This window comes from Frieseomelitta varia, unplaced genomic scaffold (assembly GCF_011392965.1).
Source record: "Frieseomelitta varia isolate USP_RPSP 00005682 unplaced genomic scaffold, Fvar_1.2 scaffold_1026, whole genome shotgun sequence".
Taxonomy (NCBI): Eukaryota; Metazoa; Arthropoda; class Insecta; order Hymenoptera; family Apidae; genus Frieseomelitta; species Frieseomelitta varia.
In genome coordinates this window covers 55,275-68,719 of record NW_025108669.1, presented here as the reverse complement: position 1 = coordinate 68,719, position 13,445 = coordinate 55,275, and the positions used below count along the sequence as shown (strand labels likewise).

Sequence of the window (13,445 nt, the reverse complement as noted above, 5' to 3'; positions counted from 1 at the left end):
ACAAAAATCCATAGATTTTTATATAATAACTAATTAATAAAGCTTTGAAATAATAATTTTTATGGATTTGGTACATAATCTTAGAATATAAAAATATTCTAGGTATTTAATGTAAAATAGACATTTAATGTAAAATAGAAATATACGTATATTTTATAAGTAGATATTTATTTGTATCTGTTTTATTACGACTTTTTATTTTTGATACACAAATATCAAATCTATTGATTTTGTATATTCAAGTTTGGTAATTATATTAATCGTAAAATATGGAAATAACGAGAGACTTGATTGCGATGTGTTCAATGGAAGCTTTGGAATGTAGTGACTAGTGACTGACGTGGTATGCCAACAGTGGACGTTTGACGAATCGGTCATACGGTGGCCAGTTGTGCGTAAATGGATCGCAGGTGGTGAAGAAACGATTATTTTACAAACATTTTAATATTTTTTTTCTATATTTTCGGTGAAAAGATTAATTAATTTTTACCAAAATGGTGTTATTAACAATGATTGCAAGGATAGCAGATGGTTTACCACTGGCAGCTACTATGCAGGAAGATGAACAGGTTAGAAATCTGTTATGATGAAACGTCAATATATGATTGAGTTTGAAGATTTTTTTAAACAATTTTTGTGTTTTTATATAAGTTTTATTGTATAGCTATGTAATTAATAATTAACTTGTACATAATTATTTTCAATAATATGTTGAAATGTATTAATGTTACTTATCAGAGTATAAGATTTTTGTTCATTGATTACAATGTTTTACTAATTATTTATAGAGTGGAAGAAGTATTTTAGAATATCAGAATCAAGCAAAAATGTTATTTAGAAGATTGGGGCCCCAATCTCCAGCTAGATGTACTATAGAAACAGGTCCATATTTATTCCAGTAAGTTTTTTATGTTATAATTGAATGAAAAACTCGGATCAGAGTCCATATTACATTTGAGTTAAGTCAAAATTGAATTAACAATATGGTATGATTTTATAATCTCTGTAAATTATTTTGATTAGAATTACTCTGATTGAAAATATTCCACTAGTTGATCTAAAATATAAAAGGGAGAGCTTTAGATTTTTGAAATTTATGAAAAAATTGACATATATTTTACGTTACAATATTATCTAGAGATACGATAAATGTAATATAATCTAACTCTTACTCAAGATTTTCATTCAGTTGATAAATATATTATATAATAATAAATTATTAGCTATTTCCATTTACAGTTATTTAATTGAAAATGAAGTATGTTATTTGGTACTATGTGAAAGGAACTATAGCAAACGGGCTGCATATAGTTATCTTGAAGATATAGCACAAGAATTTCATTCTTTATATGGTAAACGTGTCAATACTGTTACTAGGCCGTATAGTTTTATCGAATTCAGTATGTACTTTTTCTTCTCTTTTACATAATTTAGTTTATATACTACTTCCATAAAATATAAATTATTCTTTCAGATACATACATTCAAAAAGCAAAAAAGGTTTTTTTAGATGGCAGGTCAAGAAGAAATATGAATGCACTTAACACTCAACTACAGGATGTGCAAAGAATCATGGTTCAAAATATAGATGATGTCCTGCAAAGGGGTACAGTTCTTTCAGGTAATATTACATATTTTAAGAAAAATAAAATTTATTAGATATTTTTTATTTAATTATTATTTATTTTACAGAACTTGATACTAAGACACAAAATTTGACTATGTTGTCACAAAAATATAAAAAAGATGCAACTCATTTAAATAGCAAGTCCATGTATGTAAAGGCTGTGGCTGGACTTGTTGCATTTTTAGTCTTCCTAGTATATTTTTTTATTCTTTAGTTTTTTGATATAATTGATAAAATGATTATGATTATGTAAAGACTATTAATGTTTTTCATTACATTATTTTTCTAAAATTGGCAAATATCTTTTTTTGTGAATTTAGTTTTTCACATAAGGTATTTAAATTTTAGATTTATTTGAAATTGGAACAATGTATATATTACACTCAGAGAAAAAACTAGTCGCCAAGAATATAATAATATTCATACCATTAAAGATATTGTTTCACATATTGCAATAAATATAATAATTCTTTACATAATTAAGACAATGTATGACCATCTTTGCTTTAGCTTAGTGAAGCAGTTCTCTAAAAAGACAATATGTACAGCTATGATTATTGTTATATTAAAAATGATGTGAATCTTATTATCTTTATTTATAATCTAAAAATTAAAATTATATTCATGTTTAAAGTCGTATTTTATCACGTATGTATTATTTTACATAATATGTATTAATTTACAAAATTCTTAATAATTTACAGTTAAAGCAAACATGTATATTTATTCTTGTGATTGTATTATTCTCTGAAGCATAAACGTTTACGTATTTACTTTTTCGGATGGGGAATCAATGAAGGTATAGTTGTAATTTCATTACTGTTGTATTTATACGCGATTCAATTGTATTAATCTATTGAAATATTGTATTTAAATTAAATAAAAAAGATTGAATTTGTACATTCATTTAAACTGATGAATCATTATAATTGGTATATTACAATTTGATAACTATTCGCTTTTTGACTTCTTATTGATTTTTCATCAATTTTGATTTTTCTTCATCAGATTCTGAGGATTCAGAATTAAAAAAATAATTCACAGTTGAATTTGTTTTTTGCTTTATGTTCGTTTGTTTGTATTTTCTTTTTCTCCTTTCTGATGCATTGTTATATTTTGAATCAATTACATCTTCATCATCTAAAGTATTATATTATACAATATATTATGGCACTGATTAATTATGTGATCTTAAAAATAAAAATTATATGTAAGAAAAACATACCAGTATCTATAATTTCATACATGCATGTATGATCACTTAATATTATATATATTGTTGGAAATTCAATTATAGTTTTATTTTCTAAATTCTCCTTTAATGAAAGTGTAATATCCAATTCATAAAACCTAGATAATTTATAATATACAATTTAATTAGTTATATTTAACATGTTTGAAACCGATGGGTTTTACAAAAACGAATTTTATAAAGATCCCAAGAGTTGGTAGATTGAATGGTAGATTTAATATCAATTAAACTCATGTTTAAATAAACCACATTTAATAATGTATCTGTGTGTCATTGACTATGAAATCATTTTTTCAATTAACACATTATATACTTCGCTATTTTTATACTTTAACACGTGCAACATAATTTATATATTTATTTTTATGTGACATTAAAATCAATTGCCATACAATATGCTTTAGGGATCTTATTCTACTATTAAGTTCACTAACAATGATTTTTTTATAATTTAAAAATTTAGTAAATATCAATCATTACACAGGCATTACATCTTTAGCTGTTAAGTAGAGATATTAAACGATATAATGGTTGTGTCATTGATCTTAAATGTATTAAGTTTCAAAACAAAGGATTAAATATACTTACTTTAAATCTGATTTTAAAACCTTCTCTGCTTTCAAAAGAACTTTTATTCTAGATAAACCTGCTGCCTGATAAAATTGTAGTTTCTCATTCAGACACATTTTTAGATTTAATTCCTCTATATCATTTTTCTTTATTATGGATTTAGTAGGATATAAAATTTCTTCTATAAGCAATGATAATCTTGTATGGTCTAGAACTCTATATATATCATAATTTTTAATAAAATTAATAATATATTAAAAAATTACAATATACATTACAATAACAAATTAATATATATATTGCAATGTATATATATGTCAACATAAAAAAGGATTCTACCTTTCTGTGACCCATTTTGTGTAGTTTGCTTGAGGAAAAATCCATTCTATTCTCCAATATAATTCATTAGTTTTCCAATTTAAATATGTTGTATTGTTTTTATGTCTACTAAAATGTTGTGGCATAAATTGTAAAATAACTTTCCTCTTACATGCAGCTATTTTAAGTTTATTCAGATGCTATAAAAACAATACTTATAGTAAAAGCATGTAAGTATATGTCATGTTTTGAAAGATATAAATTAAATAATTTCACAAACCATTGGTAAACTCAGTTGACATGTATATTTCTTTAACGGATTTCTTTTTAATTGATCAACTGTTCTAGCAGTCTCTTCAAGAAACCTATAATCTGTCATATTTTTTTAACAAAATAATAAAAATGTAATGTTTAAAAATAATGATAAAAAAAATTTTTTTTAATTTTAGCACAAGTTTATATAATTAACATAACTTACCACTTAAAATATCCAAATCTGTAAACGATTTTAATGGTATAAATTTTGTTTTATCTCGAATACCGTCACATTCCAATTCTTTTTTGTGAATATTTACACATTCAAGACAACAAGTTCTAACCTCACATTTTGGACATGTGTATTTTGCTTTGTTTTTACCACATACTTCACAATCTTCGATTCTGCAAATAATATCAATTTTAATACATATATATAAAAATTAAAAAATTTTAATTAGAACATTGTTCAAATGCGATAATTGTTTTTATTATTTAAAATGTCATACTTGTCACTGGACGTAGCCATGTTCCTTTATGTACATCAAGACTAAGCATAACTATTAGGGGTGTGCAGGTTCCCCAAATTTTCTTGTTCTGGTCGGGCTCGCACAGTCGGGCAGGCTCGGGCGGGTAGCCCGAAGATTTCAAGTGACCTGATGATTTCGAATCAGTTGGAAAAAGTTCAATGGGGATATTTTGGTTTATTTAATAAATTTGCCTTTAGTACAATTTTTTGTTCGAACATTTTGTTAGTTAATCTGTTTGCTTTAAGCGAGTTTGTTGTCGTTGCAAACGAAAACAAACTGGAGCAGCAGATGGCGAAGGAATGTTATATTTCAAAAATATATTTTTAATTATGGGATATGCATTCAGAGATATGTAATCATTTCTATTATCTGTAAAAAATTGTAGTATAAGAATTTCTACGTTATCATTTGTTTATAAATGTTGGTCGGTTCAAATAGATTCCGCTTTATTAAATATTAAAAGCAAAGCAAATTTATTAAATAAACCAAAATTTAAAAAAAAATGTACTCCTGACTCTTTTTCTTTATATTATTTCAGTAAATATTTTGAATAATTATTTTATTCGAATAATGCCCAACTGTGTGTTCGAATAATTTTTCTTCGAATAAAATCGTTATTCGTAAGGAACAGATAATACCAGCAGGAACTTCACTTTAAAACACATGGCCCTCGACAACAAATTTCGAGTGAATTTGAGGGAACGATATACATGTGGCTGCGGTACGGCTGTGCGCCACACGTTGGAGATACCGTCTCCTTTAAACATCTAACTTCGCTAATTTTACGAATTTAAACAAATCCTTTTACATAAATATTCTCGAAAACATGCACTTTGAGAAAATGTAAAAAAAAAAAAAATCGATTTTTTGAAGCCGAAAAACCGGAATACTCCCTTAAAGTATAAGCATAGTGATGTAATTAATTCAGTAATATGTACAGAGGCAGAAACCAGTAAATGTTACAGAATAAATGATTGGTGAAACATATCCAACTGTCTCCCAATATTATCCAATGTATTTCACATTAATAAATGTACTTCTGAAATTAATTTAGGAGCACTTAAATTAGGATTCACTTTTATTTTTCTTAGAATAATGCGTTTGTCTCGGTCGTTAAGTTTTCGTGGCCGACCTTTCTGATTTTTCTTGATTCAATTCGGTCTTCATCATTGTATCTCCGTACAATATCAGCCACGGTACTCTTTTACTTAATTTTAAAAGATGACCGATTTCTCGATACGTTTTTCCTTTTTCTCGGTGAAAAATAACTAATTGTCATTTAAATCGTCAATAAATCGAAAGACGAGTTAAAACAACGATTAATCGAAGAACGAAAAAATATCCCGCTCAATGACTTAAAGAAAATTACTGGAAATATGCCTAGACGTCTGCGATATGTAATTGAAGTTAAGGGAATTAAGACCCAACAAAATATTAATTATTGTTTATGTTAACAATTTTCAGGTTTAAATATTATAATTCTTTAAATGTCTGAATATTTATGCCACACTATATTTTGACATAATTCAGTTTATTGTTTGACGTGCAATAAATAAATAAACTTTATGTTACTAAACTATAATATATTATTAAAAAATTAATCCAAACTTACTATTATAAACAATCGAAGTCCACAACAATATTTTGAATAGCATGATGTCCAGATATTAATAAGAGTCACTGTATGTATTTCGCCGATGGTTTTAGTGCTAGAAATATAAACATTAGTTGGTGGAAATGCAATACAGCCAGATTCCCACTATTGTCTTTAGCTGCAAAAAAATTTCTTGCTCTACCTGCCACTCATACTACGAGTGAAAGATTATTTTCCGGAAATATAATAATATCAACTCGAACGAAATTAATATCACAAAATGTTGAGCAATTATCTTTTTTACATTATCATTTAGAGTAAATATTATTACATTTGAAGAAAAAAATATATGTATATTAAATATTATGAATAATTGATTTCGATAACGTAATATAATGCATATCATATCCCATTTGAACTTTTTCCAACTCGATCCGAAATAGACGCACTACCCGAAATCATCGGGCTACCTGCCCGAGCCCGCCCGACCCGAATAGTCGGGTACCCGAAATTCCGGTACCTACACACCCCTATTAACTATGAATCATACAAGTATAACATATTTAAAAATAATTATATATAATGTGCAAGGATTATTAATGCAACAATTATGATTGCATTATAAGATTTATTTATTTATATTTTTTTACACATATTAATAGATACAATACATAAACTAATTTCTTGTAGAAAGTTAAAATTGTAAATAATGTACATCAAAATATAGATAATTTAGCTCTGCTCTTTCGTTGATCTTGTTCAGCAGCAATACTTTTTTCAGATGCTCTTAAACTAATTAGTTCTTTTTGTTTCTCATTATATTTCATTATAATGTTATTATAATGAACACTTCCTTTTGCATGTCTTGACAACGATTCTTTTAACTTCGCCGATTCTCGTTCTAGTCTTAAAATATTTTCTCCAATTTGGAAACTTGCTACGTTTAATTGTCGATTTGATTCTGCTTTAAGATTATTTTTACCTTTTGATATATTTCGTGTTTCTGTTTTAGCTGCAAAGAATTATTTAGAAGTATCGTGAAATACAGACTGTGTTAATATATACGAATTATAAAAAAATTTCTTGAGACATACATTTATCACCTAAAGTTGCATTTATAAAATTAAATACGTTGTTTTCTTCTCGTTCTTTTTCTCTTTGATACTGTTTTTCTCTTTGCTGTTCCAATTTTTGTTGCTGCTTTCGCATTCTACGTTCTACAGTAAATAAATTTTCATCTCCTCCAGCATTTTCTCGTAATTCCATACAATGATCTAAAAATCAATTTTATTATTTTTAATACAAAGTGTTTGTATATTGTAGAAACAATAGTATAAAATATATATACCTAAAGATTTACCAGCTGGCAACACTGTTGCTTCAACTGGTTCAATTCTGCCGTCTGAATGTTTTCCAAGACCAGTGCCTACTACATATCCCATTTGAGCCATTAATTTGCTACCTATGCCACGCGTATGTTTTTCCCAATTTCCTAATGGTGTGTTACTTTCTACCGTGAGAAGAGATTTATGAACTATTTCTTCTTTAGAATACTCTGTTGAATCACTTTCATCCTCACTATCTTCAGATGTATCTGACATTTCCAAATCAGCATCATCTATGACAGTAAATTGAAATAAATGTTTGAAAGGACAAAATTCAAATGTAATAATGTGAAATGTACAATCATTTTAGAAAATACATACCAAGAGGTAAAAGATCTTGTAAGGAAACTTCTGCAATATTACCATTTGCTTCGAACTTAATTCTGAAAACATCTCCTTCCTTTTCTGGCATTTTTAATACAATGCATCTGTGCCACAATTGGTTCTTTTGTTTTGCTAGTACTCTACTACCCATTTTTATACTTTGAAAATCTGGTTCTCTATTAATAAGAATAAATATTGTACTTTTGATTTTCATATATTATTATTAAATATTAATAGATTCACTTACCTATATTCTTTAATACTGGATAATGGTACTAATTCTCCGTGCGAAAATCTACAATCTTCGTCAGAAAATTTACACTTTCCATCCAAATAATAAGGACATGGAAGCATTTCTTTGTGTGTTGGATTTAGAAAAAATACCCTGACCTAAATAATAATGTATATTTAAATCCTTATGATTGATAAAATGGATGCGGATAAAGAAAATGATCTGTTTCCTGCTGATTTTGTTAAAAGGATATTTAAATTAGCAATTATCTTAAATCTATTTATAAATCATTTTTTTCTTACTTTTATATCTTGCATATTTTTTATTTCTATGCTGCCATTCTGATAAACAGAGCATATCATAGCATTATGATAACCAATGCCTCCCCAACTGCTACCATGGGGAGCTCGACATTTCATGCCTTCAAGCTGCCTCAACTCATCCTACAAGATGAACTTCCACCGTATAATTGTATCATTTCTATGCCATATAGAATACTTGCATACTGACTTCTATATTATTTGAAGCTCCATCATCTTGTTTATCCGGTTCTTTACTCTCAGAATTATTAGAAGTTTTCTCTAGTTCTGCCTAATGAATATTAAATAAAATATTATTCTTTTGAGCCTCTTATATTTCTTGTTTTTTTATCACTTTGTTTGATCAAGGAAACACTACCTTGAATAAAGCATATTCTTTTTCCAATGGATCTTCCATATCATCATCCATTTCAACATCGTCATCATCGTCGTCTAAATCTTCACTAGAGGTTTCGACACCTTGTAGGCTTTTTTTCGTTAAAGTAATAAGTTCTTGTATGTCCGACTGTAAACTTAATAAATTTTCTCTATCCGCTTCTTGCGTAGTTACGGACAAAGTTGCTTGAACTTGAGCTAGCTGATATGGCAAAAATATGTTTAGAACACAAAAATAAACTATATTTTATTACGCGAAAAACGAAACAGGTATACGAGATATTCCAAAGGTTATACTACTTCCTTGTAAAATGTTGATAAAATAGTATTTCATACCTGCTGTTCGTATTGTGCAATTGCTTCTCGTAAACTTTCAGTGTCTGTCATATTATTCTATATTCTCTTACCCTGCGTAGATTTAGAAATGCTTGAACGAGGGATCTGAAAAAAACAGTTTTGACAGTTTACATACAGATCTTTTCCGTACTCTATAATTTAACGATCGTAGTAGGATATCACTACCAATATTAAAAAGATCTAGTTTAAAGACCCTAAATGCCGATGCCCATTATGTGGCGACATCTTGATTGAATTGTATTTGAAATACGTACATATATATGCATGTGTAAATACTCACACATTATACATTTAGAACCGTTTCTTTTACATATAATTCTAAAGAGTCACGTAATCATATAAATAAAATTGTATAACAATTACAACATTAACATAATTAATATAATTCGAATGATAAAAAAAATATTCCTATAAATAGCTGAAATAAAACCTGCTCTTCATGGCCTCGGTAGCGCAGTAGGCAGCGCGTAAGTCTCATAATCTTAAGGTCGTGAGTTCGATCCTCACCCGGGGCAATATTTTTTTCAAGTATGAAGAAAACAAACATTCTATTTCAATTGATATATCTACACAATTAAAATTACCAATAAAGAGAAATATACTATTTTTAAATAATAAATATCCGAAATTAAATATTATATTAACAAATAGAATTTTTAGAAATATTAAAATTGCTATACGTAGCAAATTATTGAAAAAATAGATACATAATATCTATAAAAATAATAATGTCTATAAAAAATAGATAGAATTATAAAATGTGGATTCAAGAAATAAGCATCGCGAAGAATAAGGACGCACGGTTTTACGAACAAGAAACAAAGCAAAAGACAATTATGTAAATGTAACACTTGCCAGAGGGACCTGAGGCTTCTTGGAATTGAAATGTAGTACTTAAAACGAGTTGTGAATTGTTTGTTGCCCTTTAGCTATACCACAATTTGCAAGCAAACAGCCCATTTAGCTGAAGCTGTCGTAGCCTCTATCTTTACAGCGAATAGGTGTTGTGACCCCTCTACTGGAATAAATCTATCGAAAGCGACCCACGCTTCTATCACATTCAACTAGTTTGTTTCCGCGTGCGACAAAACGAATATCGATCCATTAAATTGATAATAGTGTTTTGAAAACAATACGATTCAAAAAAATTATTTCGATCTTTTCAACATCTCTTTTTAACATCTATGTTTTTGCTTGTAATATCTTTGGATGCACATTTCTCGAAGAACGATATTGGAAAAAAAAACCAATTTTTGATGTTGAAGACGATGCAGAGCGAACGAATAGACTAGGATGCGAGCGAATCCCTTGGCAACTTTTCGATCTTGTCGCACTTATCGTATTTTCAGGGTGATTATACCTTGGTGGATATCGGCGAGCCGTGGCAGAAAACGAGAGAAAAGGTAGAAAAGGTTGGTCGGGAGAAGAGAGGCGGATCCGTGTTTTCGCGGGTTATTTTATGCAGCCGCTATGCATCCGTTACGTATAAATGCAGAGACGCGGTCCGATTTGCAGGTGCACAGCAGGCTCGTTGCAAGCGCGGTTGATTCCGCGTTGATTCAGGCCGTATTCAGTGCATCGAGTCCCGCGATGAAAAGGCGTTCCGCTTTCTGAATATATTCCAATTAAAAAGTCGGAGCTTCGTTACACTCGGCCCTGCCCGCGTGCACTCTACACCCTGTACCCTGCACCCTGCACCCTGCACCCTGCACCTTGCACCCTCCGCCACTCTCACCTTTCTCTTTCTCTATCTTCCTCTCTTTTCCCGCTCATCCTTGCTTCTCGCGATTCCATCTTTACCTCCATTCTCCCCCGCAGCCAACCTCGTCACAACCGACTCCTTTTACTTCTGCTTTTTGCCTTCCACCAACGGAGCCACCATCCCTCTTTGCTATTCTCGTGCAGCCATCTATCCTCTGCTTTCCCTCACTTTCTTCCACTCTCCCTCTCTTCTTCGGTTTCTCCAGCAATTACTCCGCCGTTTCTTTTTTTCTTTTTCTAAAGAATTGGAAATATTCAAACTCGTCAGCTTTCTCTCTTCTTATCTTCCTTTTTTCGGCGTTCGTCTCGCCCCTTCGTCCCGCATCGATATCCGCTTTCTTTTCTTTAAAGAGCAAGAAACAAAAGTCTCTACTTTTTCAACCACATTTTTCAACAACCATATTTCGACAATTTTCACCGTTCTTCTGGAATCGTTTATTCTTTCCTTCAACAAGGTTTCATCTTCTCGTATTAGCAGCAATATCGTTAATTATCAATCGAGAGAATCACGTTGGAAATCACGCAATCATACGCGGAGATACGAACCATTTGCGAGGAGAATCCCGGGACGTAAATTTCAAAGGTATGTAATAGCAGGGACGATTTCGAAGATACACGGGGTGGCCCCCCTGTGAAGTATTTAACGACGACGTTCTCGGTCGGGCAAGAGGGAGATGTAAAGTGAAGAGGGATAAGAAGCGCGTGTCCAAGTGCCAACACGACTTACGCACGTATGCACGCGCGTCCACGGTTATTCGCTCAACGACAATATGCACGTGGCCGAGTGCACGCGACGCCACTTCTCTCTTATCCTAGGATATCTGATTCGAGTTCCTGCCTGTGCGACTCGGGATTCACCGGGGGATCGTTGATAGCGGCTGTTTCGATATAGAATGGACGATTCGAATTGATCCAGTCATCCAGGAGTAAATTACGGCCGTTTACACGATTCAAACGCACTCGATCGTACTCGAATCTTTCTGTCTATGTGCGTGTATATACATACATATGTAAAGCGGTAATTCAATCGATTTGGTTTGTTGAACCAATTGTTTTACAATTTTTCCGATCATTCAATTTACTCCAAATCTCATTAGATTCGTTGCAAAATGTTTTTACGTATGTACGTATATATTTTCGAAAGAGCAGATGCCCGTTCCTTTTGAAAAAGATTTGCAGTGGAGATTGCGACATACGAGTTAAAAACGCATTAAGAAACGAAATTAGAAGCGCGTAAGAAATCGCGAAACGTTGTCGGGAATAATACGCGTGGCAGAAAATTATTACGAATAACATGCGATTCATTATAGCGAAGTAATTACGCGTGAGAGATTCTCGGTTTTATCCATGGCACGATGAACTTACCACGAACGAAAAGAAGCAGAAAGAGATAAAAAGGGAGACAAGTGTGGCAAGAATTCTTCCTTCACTCGCGTGATTTCACGCTCTGCAAGATATATCTCTGTTTCCTTCCTTCTTTTTTTTTTTTTTTTATTATTATTCGAGGGCCAGACGCGGAGAATTTCCTGGTTTATTCTCCTGAATGAACCCGAAAAGAGTGTCTCCCATTCTGGTTTCCCTCTTTTTTTTTCATCGTTTTCGCGGCGTAACTCGTAGAGAAAGTTGATGACTGCGGCGAGTCGCGTAACAATTTCTTCTTATCAAATGGAACGTCCACGAGTCCTTTTAACTTTCCATGCACCTTTTCCCCCAATTATACTTTCATTTATCTTTCTACGATACATCGCGATTTCTTAGAATTCCCCGATTCCGAAGAGATCCTCAATTTTCTGTCGAGAGTCTTTCGATAACGTTTGCTAGCGTTATCAAAGGGAAGTGATTAACGTCGTTACGCGAGATCATTCGAAATTCGCTTAATGCAGTCTAATCATCCGTGTAAAGAGACCGTAACACTTTTCGTTCTGCTCTTCTCGGTCCTTCTCTCGTTCTTCTCACTTTTTTCTCCAATTAACGGCGGAATCCGCAACCGATTTGCGAAAAAAATCATTCTGACAGTCGCGACCGTTCCGTCCGCGATCTATCTCTTTTCTTTCATCCTTTTCTTGCACGCGTTCTCGCACAGGTATATTATTCTTTCTCGCTCTTTCTCGTCGATTCCGTTCAATTAAATCCGCCAGCCAATTCCAGCCACGAGTGCCAATGCCACTCGACTTGTATCGGTTTCAGCCAATTACTTTCTGCTGGGGCTTGCCAATCGCTATTTCTGGCCACGTGCCCATTGTCACGCGCGAATTGGTCTTTCTGACACGGGCTCGTTACTGTTACCGTTTGCCCAAATAAAAAAGTCCGGTTTCCGTCTCCACGTGTGTGCACGCTCTTTCGCGGCATCGTCTGTGATGGACGAAGAAGTTGTTATTTTTCATTGATCCGTTTGATCGTTGTACTAAACTCAACATTTATCTCGTTGAAAAAAGAAAAGAAAAAAAGAAAAACAAAATGGTCAAGAATAAAAAAGAAATTTGAGGTTGCAAGTGCAATAAGATAAAAGTGAGTGCGTGGCGCGTGAAAGGGACAATTACAAGAC

General features: G+C 31.6%; 3 protein-coding genes and 1 non-coding gene across 4 annotated transcripts; 2 read left to right on the top strand and 2 right to left on the bottom strand.

The window, feature by feature from the left end:
* Positions 1-225: 225 nt before the first annotated feature.
* LOC122527647 (vesicle-trafficking protein SEC22b-B) lies at positions 226-2,247 on the top strand. Its single transcript, XM_043652019.1, has 5 exons — positions 226-569; positions 789-898; positions 1,240-1,400; positions 1,475-1,621; positions 1,693-2,247. Exons 1-5 carry the CDS (start codon positions 495-497, stop codon positions 1,839-1,841), a joined length of 642 nt encoding a protein of 213 aa, XP_043507954.1. The 5' UTR covers positions 226-494; the 3' UTR covers positions 1,842-2,247.
* A 188-nt stretch (positions 2,248-2,435) lies between these two features.
* On the bottom strand, positions 2,436-4,627 carry LOC122527621 (box C/D snoRNA protein 1). Its single transcript, XM_043651968.1, has 7 exons — positions 4,532-4,627; positions 4,246-4,427; positions 4,048-4,139; positions 3,789-3,967; positions 3,468-3,665; positions 2,853-2,977; positions 2,436-2,767 (listed from the first exon to the last, which is right to left on the bottom strand). Exons 1-7 carry the CDS (start codon positions 4,549-4,551, stop codon positions 2,598-2,600), a joined length of 966 nt encoding a protein of 321 aa, XP_043507903.1. The 5' UTR covers positions 4,552-4,627; the 3' UTR covers positions 2,436-2,597.
* Positions 4,628-6,764: 2,137 nt separating this feature from the next.
* Positions 6,765-9,308, bottom strand: LOC122527535 (zinc finger CCCH-type with G patch domain-containing protein). Its single transcript, XM_043651808.1, has 9 exons — positions 9,119-9,308; positions 8,766-8,984; positions 8,598-8,678; positions 8,390-8,530; positions 8,103-8,245; positions 7,853-8,031; positions 7,495-7,764; positions 7,241-7,420; positions 6,765-7,158 (listed from the first exon to the last, which is right to left on the bottom strand). The coding sequence occupies exons 1-9, from the start codon at positions 9,167-9,169 to the stop codon at positions 6,863-6,865; spliced, it is 1,560 nt and encodes a 519-aa protein (XP_043507743.1). The 5' UTR covers positions 9,170-9,308; the 3' UTR covers positions 6,765-6,862.
* A 273-nt stretch (positions 9,309-9,581) lies between these two features.
* On the top strand, positions 9,582-9,654 carry Trnam-cau. Its single transcript has one exon. It is a non-coding gene; the product is annotated as a tRNA-Met (tRNA).
* Positions 9,655-13,445: the final 3,791 nt, after the last annotated feature.

What these genes read in the sequence shown, in the direction of transcription:
- LOC122527647 (XM_043652019.1), top strand. Translation starts at nt 495, where the DNA reads ATGGTGTTATTAACAATGATTGCAAGGATAGCAGATGGTTTACCACTG. An exon ending in CTATGCAGGAAGATGAACAG is followed by an intron (nt 570 to 788) that starts GTTAGAAATCTG and finishes AATTATTTATAG; the next exon opens with AGTGGAAGAAGTATTTTAGA. An exon ending in GTATAGTTTTATCGAATTCA is followed by an intron (nt 1,401 to 1,474) that starts GTATGTACTTTT and finishes TTATTCTTTCAG; the next exon opens with ATACATACATTCAAAAAGCA.
- LOC122527621 (XM_043651968.1), bottom strand. Translation starts at nt 4,551, where the DNA reads ATGGCTACGTCCAGTGACAA. An exon ending in ATGGCTACGTCCAGTGACAA is followed by an intron (nt 4,428 to 4,531) that starts GTATGACATTTT and finishes TATTATTTGCAG; the next exon opens with AATCGAAGATTGTGAAGTAT. An exon ending in GTTTTAAAATCAGATTTAAA is followed by an intron (nt 2,978 to 3,467) that starts GTAAGTATATTT and finishes TAAATTATCTAG; the next exon opens with GTTTTATGAATTGGATATTA.
- LOC122527535 (XM_043651808.1), bottom strand. Translation starts at nt 9,169, where the DNA reads ATGACAGACACTGAAAGTTTACGAGAAGCAATTGCACAATACGAACAG. An exon ending in TTGCACAATACGAACAGCAG is followed by an intron (nt 8,985 to 9,118) that starts GTATGAAATACT and finishes TTGCCATATCAG; the next exon opens with CTAGCTCAAGTTCAAGCAAC. An exon ending in ACAAGATCTTTTACCTCTTG is followed by an intron (nt 7,765 to 7,852) that starts GTATGTATTTTC and finishes TTACTGTCATAG; the next exon opens with ATGATGCTGATTTGGAAATG.